Source organism: Haemaphysalis longicornis, unplaced genomic scaffold, assembly GCF_048455015.1.
Source record: "Haemaphysalis longicornis isolate Haplotype H1 unplaced genomic scaffold, Haemaphysalis longicornis Haplotype H1 scaffold_2, whole genome shotgun sequence".
Taxonomy (NCBI): domain Eukaryota; kingdom Metazoa; phylum Arthropoda; class Arachnida; order Ixodida; family Ixodidae; genus Haemaphysalis; species Haemaphysalis longicornis.
In genome coordinates, this window is record NW_027526295.1 from 136,602,176 (window position 1) to 136,619,521 (window position 17,346).

At 52.6% G+C, this 17,346-nt stretch overlaps 2 protein-coding genes across 2 annotated transcripts in view; one reads left to right on the forward strand and one right to left on the reverse strand.

The window, feature by feature from the left end:
• Positions 1-17,346, forward strand: part of LOC144169255 (radical S-adenosyl methionine domain-containing protein 1, mitochondrial-like) — a 110,234-nt gene that overhangs the window by 41,466 nt on the left and 51,422 nt on the right. The window lies entirely within an intron of this gene.
• LOC144169254 (uncharacterized) lies at positions 119-2,974 on the reverse strand. The gene has a single exon (XM_077698318.1). The coding sequence runs from the start codon at positions 2,480-2,482 to the stop codon at positions 545-547; it is 1,938 nt and encodes a 645-aa protein (XP_077554444.1). The 5' UTR covers positions 2,483-2,974; the 3' UTR covers positions 119-544.

Here is a 17,346-nt window from a genome sequence, read left to right on the forward strand (position 1 = left end):
CAACCAATTTTAATGAAACTCCATGGGCTTGTTCAGTTTTTTTAGCTGATTTCAAATATCCAATTAGTTTTGATGTAAGCTAATTAGTTCCCGAGATAATTAAAAATCTTTCGTGATTGTTCTTGAGAACAATAGAAAAAAAACTAGTCAACAAAAAATTACCAGCATGGCATGAATAGATACTAGAAGTTGTGGAGAATGAAATGACGGAAGCAGTTTTTTTGTCTGGCAATCACACATGCAAGTTTACATCAATTCTAATTTCTCGGTTTAAAGTATGCCTGCTAACCAGTTATAAACAATGCTAATTAAACAATTATTTAAACGTGAAATGCAAAATCTGTTTCCCTTACTTCAAGGTTTAAACATTCAGCTTGACAATGCAAAAGAAATTATCTTTCTAGCTGCACCGCATGCCGAGATGTACCTCTCAAGAATTTCCTAAACGTCAAAAATATGCATTTTGAGAAAATGGCAAAAAACACAACGGTGCCATGTTTAATGTAAACGGTAAAACATTCTGTACATTTTTGGAGCGAAATGACTAGTAGGCCCCAGAAGCATAGTCCCCTTGACTGCTGGCATCCAGGTGCCGCTTCTTGAGCGTCCGCTGCACATTTTCTGCAGACGCACGCCTGAGGGTAGAGTCCCTGGTTCGGCGGCGGTCTTTTTCAGCCATGCGTTTGCTACTCAGTAGGCCGGGGTTCAAGCACAGCTCTTTGAGGATCTTGGATGATGTTACTTGACTTCCGGCATTAAACCTCATCACTGCCTCGGCGACCGCAGCTTCTACACTGTGCAGTGATGCATGGCGCTCCTTCGGGGCCAGCGACCAAATCACAGAGTGGAGACTTTCATTACTGTTCTGAGTCTTGCCTCGCTGGCAGCGCTCCAGCAGCTTCTTGTCCGCCAAGCGTTCGTACACTGGAAGCAAGGCCTCACAGACATGCGGCGGCAGGTTGTAGCGGTGTTTGGGGGCCGGCTCACCCCTGGCCTTGGCAGCGTTCTGGCGGCACCACGAGTCAGGACCTGTAGGGCACAGGCTGTGGTTGGACACGGCATCGTTGGACGTCACATGGTGGTATGTGGCCATCACAGCATTGTGCATGGCTGGCACGTCCCCTTTGTGAGATTTGATGGCCCAGCCATAGTAAGAGGTCAATTTGTTAACCAGGTCACCAGTCAGCCGCCCCCTACCACTGAGGCTCTCAGAGCCAGCTGGCCTCTGCTTGGGGAGATTGCGCAGTTGCGTGCCCATCCTCTTCTGGACGTGGTTCACACATTCCTCTTTGGTTACCTTTATAAAACCATACACATCTGCTTCCTTCAAAGCAGGGTAGGTGCGGCAGTCGCCATCAGAAAGAACTGTAGTGTATCTCAGCTTATGACGCTCCCACGACCTCTGAAACAGAATGAGGGCAGCTTCCACTTCCATCTCTCCAGCTTTTTTTGTGCTGTTTTTCTGGCAGTGGTGGTTCGCTTTCCACTCGTCGTAGGACGGGTCACTTTCTTTAGGCGCCCGCTCGCAGCCGGCACAAAAATTGCAGAGCACGACATAATCGAGCACAAGCCCCGTAAACAACTCAATAACTGTGCCGACTCCGATGTGCGACGAGTGTCCCCTCGTCATCCAGGAACCGTCGTACGACACAGCGATGTTGCCCGGGTTGCCGAGGTCCAGTTCCGCGTACAGTTCCCGAACCGATCGCGCGCACTCCGCGGTCAGCTTTTCCGACGCACGAACAGCTGCGGGCGTCAGTTTCGTCTTCACGTAGCTCTGCCACGTTTTGTTGTGCAGGCCGCGCGAAGAAATGTTCATCGATGAAAAAACGTCGTTGAATGCCGTTTGCTGATTGCCAGTAGACTGCATAGCGCGCGCGCCCAAAACATTGATGGCAAACGGCTTTGCCTTGCTCTCGCCGTCAACGCGCGGCGAGCTCCATGCCACCGACACATCGCCGCAGGTCGCGCACGTAAGCACTAGCTTTACGGCAAGGCCGTACTCCCTGTCCTCTTTGCCGATGTTTACATCACCGGAGCACAATTTGCACTTCACTGCACGCATCAGTTCGTTCACCTGGTCCAAACTCACGATCAAAAACCGTGTTTCGTCCAGCGGCGTGGCTGCGGCATCGTCGATATTGGCTAACAGACCGCACTTGCGTTGTGTTGCTCCAGTTGAAGCGAGCTCTTGCAGCTTGTTTTCGGCGTTGCGACGCACCTCTGCCACTTCTAACGGGTGCAGCACTGCTGTGTCAAGACGAACGCGGCCGCTGCCGGATGCGTTATCTTGAGCGGGCGGCGGCGGAGGTGCTAGGCCTATGTTATCAGGGGCCTCGCCGCTGGCCACGGAAGGTGGGTCGCTTGCTCGTTCAGCGCTCCTCGCTGACGCGGAACGGCCTTTGAAGTTCTCGAGGAGCGACTTCTTTCTTTTTTTGCCGTACTGATTCCTTGTGTGGACTTTCCTTCCGGCTTTCCACATCGCGCGCGATCCTTGGCTAATCCGTCGTTCTCAGTCCGAGCAATATGGCGCCTGACTGCGCCGCCGACGGCGCGAAGCAGACGACACACGCCGCTTGCGGCCAATCGCGTTGCGCTGTTTAGTCACGTGCGCTCGCCGGCGAATAGGAACGCGTATTTTTGCTTTTTTTGGCGCGTGTTTTCTACTCTACCAATGAGCGGACAGGAGCCAGAGTGGCGGGAAATTGAAGACCGAAGACCGCGCTTTCAAATGAGACCTAGATCACTGCGATACTGCCCGTGGCGCAGCTGCGGGGAATTATTGAAAAATTGCCATTTTGGCGTCAGAATCTCGCCAAATCGGGCCCGTACGGCTTTTATAAGTAGCTGTTACTGTTCAAGTACCAACTTTTCGGAGGAAAAACTGAGCAAACTAATAGAAAAATACCTGTAGATTTCAAAAATGACATCTAAAAAAAAATGCGTTTTTGGGCAATTTTTCGGCCCCAAAGACCCGTGTGCCCCCTTAATGGCAGAGGGATTGACAAACCTAGCCAAAAGGTCCCTTAGGAGCTGCATCAAGAGGGACTGGAGCAGATGAATGTGAGGTGCCTGAGACTGAAGTTGGACGTTGACTTTCTCAAACACAGGGATGACACCCTTCAAGAAAAGGCCGTAAGGCAAGTTTACATCAGAGGTCAGGAAGTACAAAAGGCGTTCCTCACGGGTCACGCTAGCATGTCCGGTACTCTCGGATGAAGGCTTCACTTTCTTTGCCGGGGTCGCATCCACCTTGCCTCTTGGCTCCTTCCGTATTTGGCGATCACGTTGGACTTCGTCCCGCCGATCTCCCAAAGCTGCATCTGTCTTGGGGATCTGGTACGACCCCAGAAAGTCTGGGCGCTGCTGGTTTTTTGGCTGTGTCTTGTTCAAAAAGTAGCTGACCAAGGGGTGCCACTGCTCCAGCAATCTGGTCAGACAGTTTTCCAGTGATAGCCACCGCGTTGGTACGTGTTTCAAAGTCTTCCGCGTTTCTGTTTCTTTTCAAACACACGAGACGCCGCCGACCAGTCAAAATTTTTTTTGACTGGTCGGCGTCTCGTGTGTTTAAAATGTATTCTCCCGGCCAGACGAGATTCCGTCACTGTCTCGACTTCATTACCTCTGTGTTGTGCATCGCTTGAAACTCAACAAGCCTGTCTTTTCGCTTGGCGCTAGTAAAGATTCGTTTCCCCGGCTGTCCGGTGTCGATCAGGAACCCAATCGCCCGGGCTCCGGTTGATTTGGCAGGAGGCTGGCAGGGCGATGGTGTTGAAGTTCTTGGAGGCGGCGGTCCAATTGACGAACTCAAGGCATTGGGGTTGATTAAATGAGACGAATGGTTTATATGCTTCTATTTACAGTACGAAAACTGGGTACAGGAATAATAAAAGAAAAACTGCAAACTTCAGCTAGACGCTAGCTCCGAGTGCGCACAAATCACTCGAGCCCCTCAACTTCGTCTAACTCTTCCTATTCTCGGAGCGTACACAAACCGCTCGAGAAACGACGGCCGAGACTCTGTCTCGCCGCAAGATCCGTCTAGTTGCCCGGTGCGGCGCTGCACCCTGAACCTCCGACGCGATCTTAACCTCGACTAGGGGGCTCCTAAATCCCAACCTAGCGTTAACGGTCGAGACTCCTTGTCTCGCCGGGAACTGCCAGCTCAGCGCTCAGACGAGAACGATTTCCAACGGCCAAGTTCGGCCTTATATAACCTCGAGATCACACTCTCTCGGGAACGCCCCTGTAGCGTTCGTACACGCGTATGGGCGTGCCCAAATACACGTAGACAGCTGTCACTCAGCACGCCACGGAATATTCATTGAGGCGCCGTCACCTCCTGGTCAACGGCAAGCCCGCAGATGAGCAGGTTCGAGCGACCCCGTGGGGTCAAAACGAAAGACGGCGACAGTGCGTCATGCTGACCAGGGCGCGACAACAATGGAGACGCCGGTAATCCCTCCACCTCCTCGACGTTCGTGGAATTCGGCGGCGCCGTCGGCTTTCTCAATGGGGGATTATCCTTGAGGAATGTGGCGGGCCAGACAATCCGTCTCCCGTGCGCGCCGCGACGAATTAGCGGTGGTTGCAGCGCAGTGTCGGCAGTGCTACGTCGCCAGACAGAGCGGCGGGTTCTCACGCGCAGCCCGGGCGCCCGGCTGCTAAACTCATAAGTGGACCTTACAACTCCCCCCTTTAAAGGAGCCATGAAGAGAAAACACAAGTTTGATTCATTCGAAAGATTGCCTCGTTAGAACCATAACGACACCACTTATAACGCAAACTTCGCTCAAATAAGCTACATAATTAGGAAAAACGGGAATGGTCATGCGACCCACCAGCTCATTTCCCGCAACAGAACCTATGCCGTCACATGGGCTAAGCTCTGCGATTGGCGGAGGCCGGCAAAAGCAAACGCATGTTAGGCAGGGCTTACAGTTTGCATAGCGAGCTAAATGCCCGTGAAACATACTGCACATTCTTCTTATGACAAAGAACGGTGGAGTAAACGGTTGAACGTCCGAACGAACACGCAAGCGTGTGCGCCAATACGAAACTAGGCGCCGGCCGAGCTCGACATCTCGCCGTCGCGCAGACGAATTTTCGGGTTCGAGGCTCTTCGGGGCCAACGAACCGTTCCAGCACGCACAGCCGCGACCTTGCTTCGTATCGTAATCCCTTCACAGGAGGTTGGCCGTCATATCGCCAACCAGCAAAGGTAAAAATAGAAACGAGGGGAGTAAGGAACAGCAAGAAGCGACGAGATAGTGCCAGTCGTCGCGTAAGTTTCGAATGGTGTTGGCTTGCTGCTGTCGTTACGAGCTCGTTTCCAGTTTACAACCACTGAAAACTTCAGTTTGTTCGAGTACTTTACAATGAAATTTCGTTGCTGCGTTTTGAAATGCCCATGTAGTACGGGCAAATCGTCAAGGGAGTGCGACATCCCCGCCGGTGAGGAGATCTCCTTTCATGTGGTGCCCAACGACGAACCTAGGCGAAGCAAGTGGCTACGTTTTGTGAACTTTGCAAACGGAGGAGAAAGAGAGCTAAAGGAAGTACGAGTGTGCTCGCTTCATTTCCGAGGAAGTGATTACGGCAGGGACCCTTACGTTAGCTCACTCCTGGGACATTCTGGCGCTCGTCGCCGACTTCGTCAAATCGCTCTGACCTTGGGGAAACAAATGCCGTAAACACCGCGCATTGACGCTCGTATCTTTCTGGTCGAAGCAGAGAGCTCGCGCGAACGGCTTTCCATACACGACACCGGCTTACTGGCATAAGTGATACTGCTACTGAAATTGAACTATTATTAACCGTAATCAAAATACGGCTCATACGTACCAGTCTATATTCGTCCGTCGCGACGGGGCTGACGAGGCAGCGGTGCCGACGGCTGGGCGTTCGTCTGTTGTGGCTATCGCGGAATGGTCGCTTTCCCGTCCACCGCATATCCCACAACTCTTGCCGCTCGTGCACTTGGAAGCATTGAGCGTTTTAGTGGTGTGAGGTTGTTAAATGCAAGCCCGAGCTCCTCGGCGAGAGTTTTGTTCTCCGGATCAGGCGATACTATGACTAGGGCTGCGGGTGCACTAGGTTTTACTAGTATTTTTAAAATGGCCGCCGTCTCGATCGACTCCCGCGTGTGGGTGCTATATGGAGTCGACATACTAAGTATCTGTTTCATGGACCGGCGCTATGACGCCATTGTACACGTCACGGAATGTTCAATTATAGCGGGAGATTTAAAATTTTGCCTTAAATTGCCTTATTTCTCAGTGAATAAAGCATCATTTGCTTCCGGGAAAGCACTTGGGGTACTATGAAACACCTAATCTTTCGAATAAAACAAACTTTTGTTTTCTCTTCATGGCTCCTTTAAGAGGGTTACTGGACCTCTTGGTTCAGTCAATCCGAAAAGAATTTAAAAGGGCCACTCGTTTCGTCTCTCCTTCCGCAATAACAGCGGAACAAACAAACAAACAAACAAAAAAAAACACGTGGAAGGAGCTAGGTATAACCACAAATGAGCCCCCTTCTATTTCTGCAGTTCAGCTGATCCGAACTCTGTCTCACCTAAGCTACAAACACAACCTATTCACAAGCCGTCAACAGGGACGGAATACCACCATAGGTAGTTAACCACCATAGGTAGTTAACACCCTATCACCACCATAGGTAGTTAACACCCTAGCGAACAAATATAAACCAGCCAGAACATGTTTAGAGCACACATACCTACTCCAGAGCCAATTCAAACCGAAACCAACACTGTTGGGAAATGAGCATCCCCCGCTGGTACCACTGTTGGGAATGACTATCCCAGGGCGGTCGCCAAGGTTGTGACTCGCCTTCCTGCTCGTCACCGAAGTTGGGAATCAGCCATCCCACCGCTGTCACCGCTGTTGCGACTGGCCATCCGAGCGCAGTCACCGGTGTAGCGACGTTGCCTCGCTCCGTCCGCTATCGACGCGGCGCAGAGCAGAGCGAAGAAGTTCTCGAGCCGTCGAAAACTTAAAGTAACATTTATATGCAGTATGTACAGGGTAAGCAAAAGTTACATAACTCGCACAAAGGCGACAGCACCCTTTCACTCGGTGCTTCCGAAGAGACTGGTGCCGGAGAGAAGCCGCCGAGGAAAGCCGACGATGAGAGCCTCCGCGCTTCTTTTATAGCCCGGGAAGTTCGTTGTGGCCCCAAGAAGTTCGAAATGCTCCAATCAGGGCTCTCGCTGCCTGAAGTTTGAATTCCGACGAATTGTAGCGAAGCGGTGAGTCAGCTGCGCCGCCAATGGGGAAAGGGAGAGCGATGCCGCCGCCGTCTCCGTGACCTCGCCTCCGGGCGTAGCGACATGCCCTTGTTTGGGTCGTTCTCCCCTGAGGGATTCAGCCGCGCCGCAGCGTTTCGAGATGCAGGAGTCGGCCGCGCCGCAGCGACAAAGGGAGAGGCGTGACTCAGCCTCGCTGTCGGCGCGTCGCCTCGTGCAACGCCTTTGGGCCAGGCGCTCTGGCACAACAGCACCCCCGCCGCCAGACAATGCGCCGTGAAGACGAGCTGCCTCCACGTGGCTCGGATGCTGGGCGCGCTCGTTCGCCAGGCTCATCCAGGTACACCTCCAGTGCCCCAGGAAAAGGGCGACTCCACCAGGTCCCTCTCCATGAACGGGTACCGCCTGCCAGGTCCGGATCGCAGGTACCTCGCCGTGCTGCCCAGGTGTCTCGACCAGCTTCGTCCGGCTCTTCCGGTCTGTCCTCAGCACCGGTTGCTCATCGTTCTGGAGCTTGCAAAGAACCGACCGACAACAGGCAACACCCAGCGCAAGCAAGCACCCTCTGTCCTCTGTCAGAACACCAGACTCTAAAACGTGACAAACTGCCCTAGCTAAGTGTCTATCCCAATTTGGACCCTCTACACCAGGAGACCCATGCGGGACGTAGAACTCTTAAAAGAAGAACTCACACTAAGTGTCAAACGTAACACACGACATTAAATGATAACTAAGGTTGATTACTTGAAATCACGCGGTGCGGAAATAATCAACTGAGGCAGCAAATGAGGGCAATAATTTTGCTCCCATCTACCTGCTACGATAAAAGCTACTCACGAAGAGGCGAAACGAAAGACACGGGGAGGATGAACGCGGTCCTACTTAGAACGCCCGGCTTAGTGCGTCTGCGTTACCGGCTACAAAGCACGCAAACTTCTGCACTGCCCACACGACGCAGCCACATTCCTTTCCAGAATTACTGTAAGCCTCTTCCCGGCAAGTGAACTTGCGACTTAAGTACAAACTGGCGGTTCCCGGCCGTTCGCATCCTCTTGGCATAGTACAACTTCCATGCCACGATCGCTCGTATCGAACTGAATAACGAACCTTTCGAAAAGTCGGGGACCGTTAGAACTGGCTCCTCGCTCAGGCTCGTTACAGCGCTTAAAACGCGTCCTCCTACTTTGTGTCCTTTCCACCTTAACTGGCTGACTCGTTGTAAGAGCATCACTAACGGACTAGCCAGTGTGGAGTAATCTTTAACTTAAGTCTAGCCCTATCCAGTCAAACTCTAGAAGTCCTTACCTCTGACTTAGTCGTTGGTCAGCGATAGCTTACGACTGCGGCCACTTAACGACTGACGGTCTTCGTCGGCCGCGCTACCACAACCACCTGCCTTAGTTACGTCACTTCGGCGCAACCTATGTGACACTGACTGTTTGACTGATAGGCCTGCTTCTTTGAGCCTGCTCAGTACGACTCTTAAGTGCTCTACTTGCTCCTACCCAGCGCGTACTCTGACAGGCCACGAAACACCCGATGCGCTAGTTTCGAGAAGCAATACTGCTAGTGTTTGAGTCTTGCGCTGAACATGACGGGACGGACTGTCCGAACGGGGAAACGAAGAACGCAGCGTTACAACTAGCTCTTCCCCACAGGCTAGTTTCGTTATTCGAAACGCGTTCTCTTTCCGCGGTCATAAACAAGCCTCGCAAAGCAGACGCCCGTAATCGCGTGCGGAGCTGACTTCAAGGCCAACACTGCGGCCGGCACGCATGCCTCCCAATCGCGTTTCCGCTCAAAGCAGAAATCTCTGAACTCTCGCTTTCGCCCTGAGCGCCTTCGTTCCACTGGCTTGAAATGCGGGTGAAAGTGCCCCACCTTTCTTTCGAGCAAGCCATCGAGAACTGGGGACAACGGAGAGTTCGCCTCGCAACGCGCGGCCACCTGGGTTTCCCCGCCGATGGGGATGGCGCAACCCGCTTCGGCCGACGGCGGCTCGATTAAGCTACTGCCAGAGCTTTCGGTCCGCTCGCCGCTCGGCCTTCGTTGCTCGCGCGTCTCTCGTGTCCCGTTCGCAGGCTTAGCCACAACATCGCCCGCGTTAGAGCTCACACCCGAAGGAACACCTTCTGTTTCCGGGGGCTCTAGCGGCTTCGTCTGGCTAGCCTCGCCGTCCAAACTTTCCTGCGAAACCTCGCTATCTCGCGCACTGTGCGCGATCCTGTTGGAAGCAGTCTCAAAGGCCTCCCTTGACTCTGATTCTGAGCGTTCTGCCGAGATCGTTGAACCTGAGACCGACACTTGAACGCGATCAGCGGACCCGTACGGCCCTCTGTCGGTCGTCTCAGCAAGTGCTTTATCTCGCTTAGGCACCCCTTTGCTCTCCGTGACGGCGGTACGGTCTCTGTCAACGTCACTCGCGACGAGCTCACCGGATTTCTCTGTCGGCAGCGCTTCGACCTTGAGCTCGTCTTCGCGTAACGGCTGATCGGAAAACGGTGACAACGTACTCTCCGTGTCGCCCGGCTCCGTTTCTCCACCGAAGGGTTTCACGCAAACCGCCTCAGCCGCTGGCGGTTCGACTAACCTACCGCGACAGTTTTCCGTCGGCTCGCAGTTCGGGCTAAGCTGCTCGGCGTCCTTTCGCGTCTCGCTCGCTAGGGAAGAGTCAACATTCTCCGAGAGCTTCCCCGCTTGCGAACTCGTAAGTGCCTTGCACTGGCCACTGCTCGCGGACTCTGCGCGCGTTTCGAAATCTTTATTTCGAAGCGGCTTCTCTGCCTCCGCGCCGTTCTCGCTTTCCTGGCTCGCTTCTCTGTCCAAGAATACGAGTGCGGTCGCTTCGCGTTTGCCATGCGACGCTCCGTCTTTCGGCTCTGACCTCTCAACAACGAACGGCGGCCGTTGGTCCTGACTTCTCGGACCGCTCGCCTGAACTGTTGGACAAGTCACGCTAGGCGCCGGCGAACCCTGACGGAACTCCGACTCTAGCCTCATCAACTCGAGCTGCCTTTCGGCTTCCCGTTTCTGCCTTTCAGCTTCCTCCCTCCGTTCCTGCCTTTCCGCTTCCTCGCGCTCGCGGCGCTCTTTCTCTTCAGCCTCCTCGCGCTCCCGGCGCTCTTTGATATCAGCCCTGGCCTCATTGACTTCCTCAGCCGTTACGTTCTCCTTCCGCATGATCTCAAGGATCGCATGCTTCCGTTTCGCACGGCCTAAGTCAAGGCCCAGCTCCTCGCAAATTTCGATGAGTTCCTTCACTTTAAGGTCCTCCATCGTTTGCACTGGCCTCTTGCTGCTTACCCGCTTTAGAATTCCCTTGCCGTTCCTATACTATCGAGCTACTAGTAATTAAGACACGCGCAAGTAATTCTCTACGCTCCTTTGTTTACCTCTCGGCACTAGCTTTGGTTTCGAAACACTTTCTCTAGGCTTGAAACACTCAAAGCTATACACAGTGCTTCACCCAGCCCTTCTCTAAACTACCATAACCTGTGCTAGAGAAGTCTGGTGAACTGAGAGAAAACGTCGAGCGCTTACCACACCAGGTAGTAGCCGTTGCCGGTCGATCCCGCAGCTGCCATCCACTGTTGGGAAGTTGCTATCCCCCGCTGGTACCACTGTTGGGAATGACTATCCCAGGGCGGTCGCCAAGGTTGTGACTCGCCTTCCTGCTCGTCACCGAAGTTGGGAATCAGCCATCCCACCGCTGTCACCGCTGTTGCGACTGGCCATCCGAGCGCAGTCACCGGTGTAGCGACGTTGCCTCGCTCCGTCCGCTATCGACGCGGCGCAGAGCAGAGCGAAGAAGTTCTCGAGCCGTCGAAAACTTAAAGTAACATTTATATGCAGTATGTACAGGGTAAGCAAAAGTTACATAACTCGCACAAAGGCGACAGCACCCTTTCACTCGGTGCTTCCGAAGAGACTGGTGCCGGAGAGAAGCCGCCGAGGAAAGCCGACGATGAGAGCCTCCGCGCTTCTTTTATAGCCCGGGAAGTTCGTTGTGGCCCCAAGAAGTTCGAAATGCTCCAATCAGGGCTCTCGCTGCCTGAAGTTTGAATTCCGACGAATTGTAGCGAAGCGGTGAGTCAGCTGCGCCGCCAATGGGGAAAGGGAGAGCGATGCCGCCGCCGTCTCCGTGACCTCGCCTCCGGGCGTAGCGACATGCCCTTGTTTGGGTCGTTCTCCCCTGAGGGATTCAGCCGCGCCGCAGCGTTTCGAGATGCAGGAGTCGGCCGCGCCGCAGCGACAAAGGGAGAGGCGTGACTCAGCCTCGCTGTCGGCGCGTCGCCTCGTGCAACGCCTTTGGGCCAGGCGCTCTGGCACAACAACACCCACCTTTGAACGCGATTTGATGTTTCAGGCTGATCGACACCCAAATCCTCACTCGCGCTGAAAATCGATCTCTAAAGCCGCATTCCGACTCTTCACTGCCACTCTCACCGTTAAAATCCACAGTAGAAGGCGAAGATATGCGAGACGAGACGCGGCGGATTTCTTATCGCGCTCGCGCGAGTATGACGCCATGTTTGTTTACATTCGAAACCACTGCCCGTCAGAATAAAATATCTGATGTGTTGCCGCCTGGCGATAAAAAAAGAAACTTCACAAAAGAGAAAACTCCAGTTTTCAAACTATCTCCTAGATGTCGCTAGGTGTTCCACCGAGCGAAAATTTGTATTGTGCAGGCTCGCGAAACCATCGATCATATGTGATCGATGGCCTATGGAGTGGTCCCGAAAGAGTTAAGCGTGCCGTTTCCCTACCAACACTGCTGACTGCAACGATAGCTTACCTGAGCTTGCAAATTTCGCGTGCCGTGCACGAGACAATGATAAAGCTGAAAAAAAAAAAATGGAGTCTTTTTCTGCATGCAAAACACCGACCTCTTTGGTGCAGTCATCTAAACAAGTTACACGTTCAAGAAAGGGAGGGGATGGTGTCAGTTAGGGTTGCCACATTTCCCAGAAAAAAAAAAAAGAAATCTGGCCCTTTGGCGGGGGGGGGGGGGGGGCACGGTTTAGGGAATGTTAAATTCTGTTGAAAAAAGAAGATGCCATGTTCTTTGACATGCAGTGCCATTTATTGTAGCTTATTCCTAGAGACATTTTGGTTGTTGCTCTGGATGTGCTTCACTAAAACGTAACCGCACTTGCTGACCCTGGCAGAGGCATTTCGTTTTTTTTTCCCTCCCTTAGGTCCCCCTTCATCTCAGCCAGCATAGTTGCCCTCGTATTTTCTGTGCTAGCGTGCCTTCGTTCAACTTGTCGGCATATATTTATCCGCTTGGTTGTTGCATAAATGCTTTTAAAATGCCAAAAAAAGAAATAGTCACGGCACGAGGACCAAAAAACCAGCCAATGACGGCTGGTTTTAAGTATGGACCGGCAACCACCACTGTTTTTTAAAGAAACCAATCAGGCCGGTCCAAAACCAGGCAGGTGGCAACCTGCCTGGTTTTGGACCGGCTCCGAGGATCTTTCCTTTCCACAAGTTGATCAAGAGAGATCCTCGGATCCGATGCATTGGCAGTATCAGGTTCTCTTTCACATTTGCTTGACGTGACGGCCTTCCCGTTATCCAATGTGCATCCGCTTAGCGAAACAGCGTTTGTTGAGGTGATGGATGAGGGCTCACGCTGACTTTTTCGTATGCTGGCTTCACTTCGTGCGGTGACCGGAGGCTTTGTCATGCACGATGGGTAGCCGGGAAAAATACTTGGCACAACCCCTGGCTTCAGCTGTCGGTTCTTGCAGTTTTCTTTGAAGTCAGATGCTTGAAAGTGCAAACTGCACACAACGGAGTTGTTCGAAGTGCTGTTGGGCACCCGATCTTTCCTGGAAATGACCTTGAGCCATCCTCCGCGTGCGTCAAGATTGGCGGGTATCTCGTGAAACGAGACACCGGGCTCCTTTGCGTGCAATGCGGCACACAACAGTACCGCATTTGTGGACACCTTAGCACATACCAGTCACTAACACCACAAACTGAACACAACGTAAGGAAAATGAGCTCAAACAAGACAAAGGGAGAACTTCTTATTAAGCGGCAGACAACAACGTAGCCACTAAAACCGGGTGGGCCGGGCGTGGGCCGGCGTGGCTGGATAGTGTCAGACGCCAGCGCCTCTGGCGGCAGCTTCCACCCAAAGAGAGAAACAGGAGAGGGTTCGGCAGGACGGGGGCCGCTGATGTGACAGGCATCTTTTTAGAGGAGGCGATGTCCAAGCACAGCACCCGTACGCTTGTCGATGACGGCGGGAACTATGTAATAGCCGCCTTTCATTGACGGCAGGCAAATACTTCTCAGAAGAAGAAAGGGCGACTGAAGAGAAACTTCATTGCACATCACAGCGCGAACATAGCCCTCTTCGTGAAATCTTTCACCTCTCGTCGTTTGCCGATCGCTGGGCGCCCCCCGCTCGCCTGCATGTACTGCCGACGTTGCTCCTTTGTAGGGAGCTTAGTCAACCGGGCCAAATCCCTCCAGCCATTGGTAACGGCAAGAAAGTCTCCCAGAATGAATTTTTCCCCTGGCGATTGCATGCTGATGCAGTTGTGGTCGTCAGGGGAAGTATAAGATTAAAAAAAAAAGCGACTAGGTGAGACGGAAAGCTACCATCTCTTCAAGGATCGAAAAACAACGCGCTCACGCCAGGACGCACCACGCTAACCTTGACCTCTGATCTGCTTTCCGTCGTTACCTCAAGAGGGCGCCACACCGCAGTGAAAAAGGCAGATTCTTGTAAAACTCCATGGACTTCGCAAACTCCCAACTTTGTTTCTGTTTCAACACGAAAGGGCTGCCGCTCCTACTCGCCATTTCAAAAGCCTTTAGCTCTTGCGTGTATCTGTCTCCTATCTCCTTCCACAGCTTCTGGCAGTCGTCAGCTGAAAATCAAAAAAGAAGGACAAAGAAAAAAAAAAGCAAATTGCGCATCCAACTTGAGGCTTCATAATTAAATGGTCTCATACAGTACCATGAAGGTATAACAGTAGAAAAAATAATTGAGTTTTAATATTTTCATTTCAAATAGGAAGGCTGTGTAAAAACACAAAGTAATTACACAAGATACTCACTGCATAAACGAACACACAAGGAACTTGTCTGTGGCAAGGCTGCAATCCACACGGACCTGCTCCCAGGCGTTGTTCTTCCTGAGCTGGTCACGGTAGTCGATCCGTTTTGTATCATACACGCGGGGGTGCCGCCGTATGGCTTCGATAAGGGACTCCACCATGGTGTTGCAGACTTCGCTGTGGTTCGAAGCTGCCATTGGGCACTTGTCGAGTGGTCGAGCACAACCGAAAAGAGCGCGCCGAGTGTACAGGCGACCAAACGGACGCGCACGGGTGCAGTACGAGGGGTCTTGACGGGTTGGCGAGGTGCGTGACAGAATACTTGGCCGCCGGCCGTGCTGCCTGCTGGCCCCGACGTGGCCCGTTCGGAATAGAGACATGTCCATACTCCATGCTGCAGAACTGCGCCGAGCTTTGTCCGACACTCCAGCGTTTATATGACGCCGGAGTGTAGAGAGACTGTGCCGTGTGCGTACATGCCTACGCTACGTTGAAGTGTAAACGCCCCTTTAGCAGTGCAGTTGGTCAAGCTGAGGTTGTCTAGTATGGTTTGATGGCTAACGCAGGGGTGAGACAGCTGCGCATATTGCGCCTTTCTGATACAATTCCATTTTCCTGCGCCAAGCTGCTCCAAAAGCACGAAAATGACGAAAATTGCGCCAAACTGCTCCAGAAGAGCCTCAACGGCACGGATTTTGATGCTCATGTCAGTTTCGGCGGGGACAAAAGCCTCCCGCATATCCTGGTCACCGCTTTTATCGTCGGTCAATCGCAAACACAGAAATGGCAGAAATAGAAAGACTGAAATGAAGCAAAAAAAGCGATAGCTTCTAAAACTCGATTCGCTTTCCGTCCGGGTTCGCAGAAATGGCCTTCTCGATTAGGCATCGCTGTGTCAACAAACATGGCCGCCGCCTGATCTGGCTGCTACCAACGCGCTCAGTGCGTATCGCCGATATTTTCCCTGGTTTATTTTACGCTATCAGCTGAGTTCCAGTCTATTCATTCTATCTGTTGTGGATCTGAACGGTGACGTTAACGCAAGGATATGGTTTGAGATTGGTGCCAGGTTACGGGAAGTTGGGCGGCTCGAAAAAAAAGTTCATTTAAATGTGGGGCCTACGACTTCGGCGTGGTTTGTCCTTGAGTACGAAACGCGGTGCGCGCGTCTATAATCATGTTCGTGAAGTGAATTTTTTGGCTTGTTGTGCTGTTGTAAAATGTTGAGGTGTTGCTGTGCTTCGATGCGCGATTGCGAGCCTCGGGGATGGAACGGTCGATACGAAAGTTGCGGGCTGTGCTGCGGCGCCGTGACCTGTTCAGGCAGCGCCCAATAGCTGCAGGACTACACGGTTGCCATAGAACGCGACTATAACACTTGATGTATGCAAAGGGAAATTTAATGCCAAACTCTAGGTGGCTAAACATTAATGCTACTCAAATGACCATAGGGTGAACCTGCGCCCCGGGGACTGAAACGGGTAGGCTGGTTGGGCTATGCGACCGTTAGCTCGAAGCTGCTCAACTGTTGCCGTGACTACAGTTGTTCGTACAACACAGCCTGGGCTTACAAAAATAATAATTTTAGCATTAAAACAGAAAAAAAAAACGCCACAATTGCGGAGCCCTTAAATTTGACAAGAGTTTAGCAGTCCGTCTGTTTCCGTCGTGTACGTAGTTGCCGTGCTCACCGGGACTCGTCTGGGCACTTGGGCATTCGTAGCCGTAGGGGGATTAGTTGCCCGCGCCTCCTCGCCCTTCCGCGCGCGCAGGCGCAGACCGGTCCGGTCAACCGGGTAACAAAGTAACCAACAGAACAGACGGACTGCTAAAACTCTCTACTGTTAACGGCAGTTTTTTTGTCAGTGTTGCGTGCAGGCGCAACACAATATCACCAATTAGGAAAAAGGTAGTGCAGTTAGTACTTTGTGATACTCTTAAAAACTCTTTCAGGTAAGGCTGTTTGAGTGTTCTGTGTATTCAAAACTGATTGAAATGTGCACTTGACCCTGCAAATTGCTGAAATAATGATTTTTTAAGCTTACAAGACGATGTATTAAATGTCCCTAACTGCTCCAAATCAAGATTCTTCTGCTCCAAAATCGAAATTTTGCTGCTCCGAAAACTGCTCCCAAATCTGTTTGGGCTGTCTCACCCCTGCTAACGTTATCGAACGCACCTTCGAGATCGGGGGCAAGAATCGCTCTTGTTTGTTTGCGCGATGTGCTCAGAATCACCTCTTCCTTAAGTTGAAGCAGAATGTCCTGCGCGGATCCGTGTGGGCGGAACCCGTGCATTGATTCTGCAAAAATACATTGGTTCTCCGTGAACTCCGACAACCGATCCCGTACCATGGTCTCCATCAGTTTGCCCACACATGATGTGAGAGAAATGGGGCGAAGGCTCTCCGCGCTCACGGCTTTGCCAGCTTTAGGGATAAATGTGACCAGGGCGGTCTTCCATTCTATGGGGAGTGGCACTTCCCCTGACCAAACTGAGTTGATATAAGCTAATAGTGATATATGCCAGGTTAGGAAGGTTAGCTCGCATTTTGACAGTAATTTTGTCCCGACCCGGAGCGGTGCCGCGTTTCATTTTAGCCAGGGCCTTCCGCAGCTCGAAAAGCTCAAATGGTCGATCCAGCTCAACGTTCACCGAACCTGCATAAGAGTACGCCGTGCCGCCCGCGGCGAGTTGGCGTCACTGCGCCGTGGTGAGTCACCGCCACTGCCAGTGATGTGTGCCGGCTGACGTTTCGCCGGCTTCCCCGCCGGTGAAACTGGACGCCCGAAAGTCGGCTTTCGCCGGCTTTTGGCCGTCCAGTTTGGTGAGTGTGCGGTATTTCGCCGCACACTCTTGAGTTTGTGGCGTGGCTGCCACCACACACTGCACACTTTGCGTTGCACTCATGAGGGGCCCGCATCCCCTCCAGACCACAGCGATCTTGGTTGGGGTTGGGGCTGGGGCATGTGTCCGCCCTGTGTCCCACGGTGCTAC

Coding starts and splice junctions, on each gene's coding strand:
- LOC144169254 (XM_077698318.1), bottom strand. CDS start 2,482: ATGTGGAAAGCCGGAAGGAAAGTCCACACAAGGAATCAGTACGGCAAA.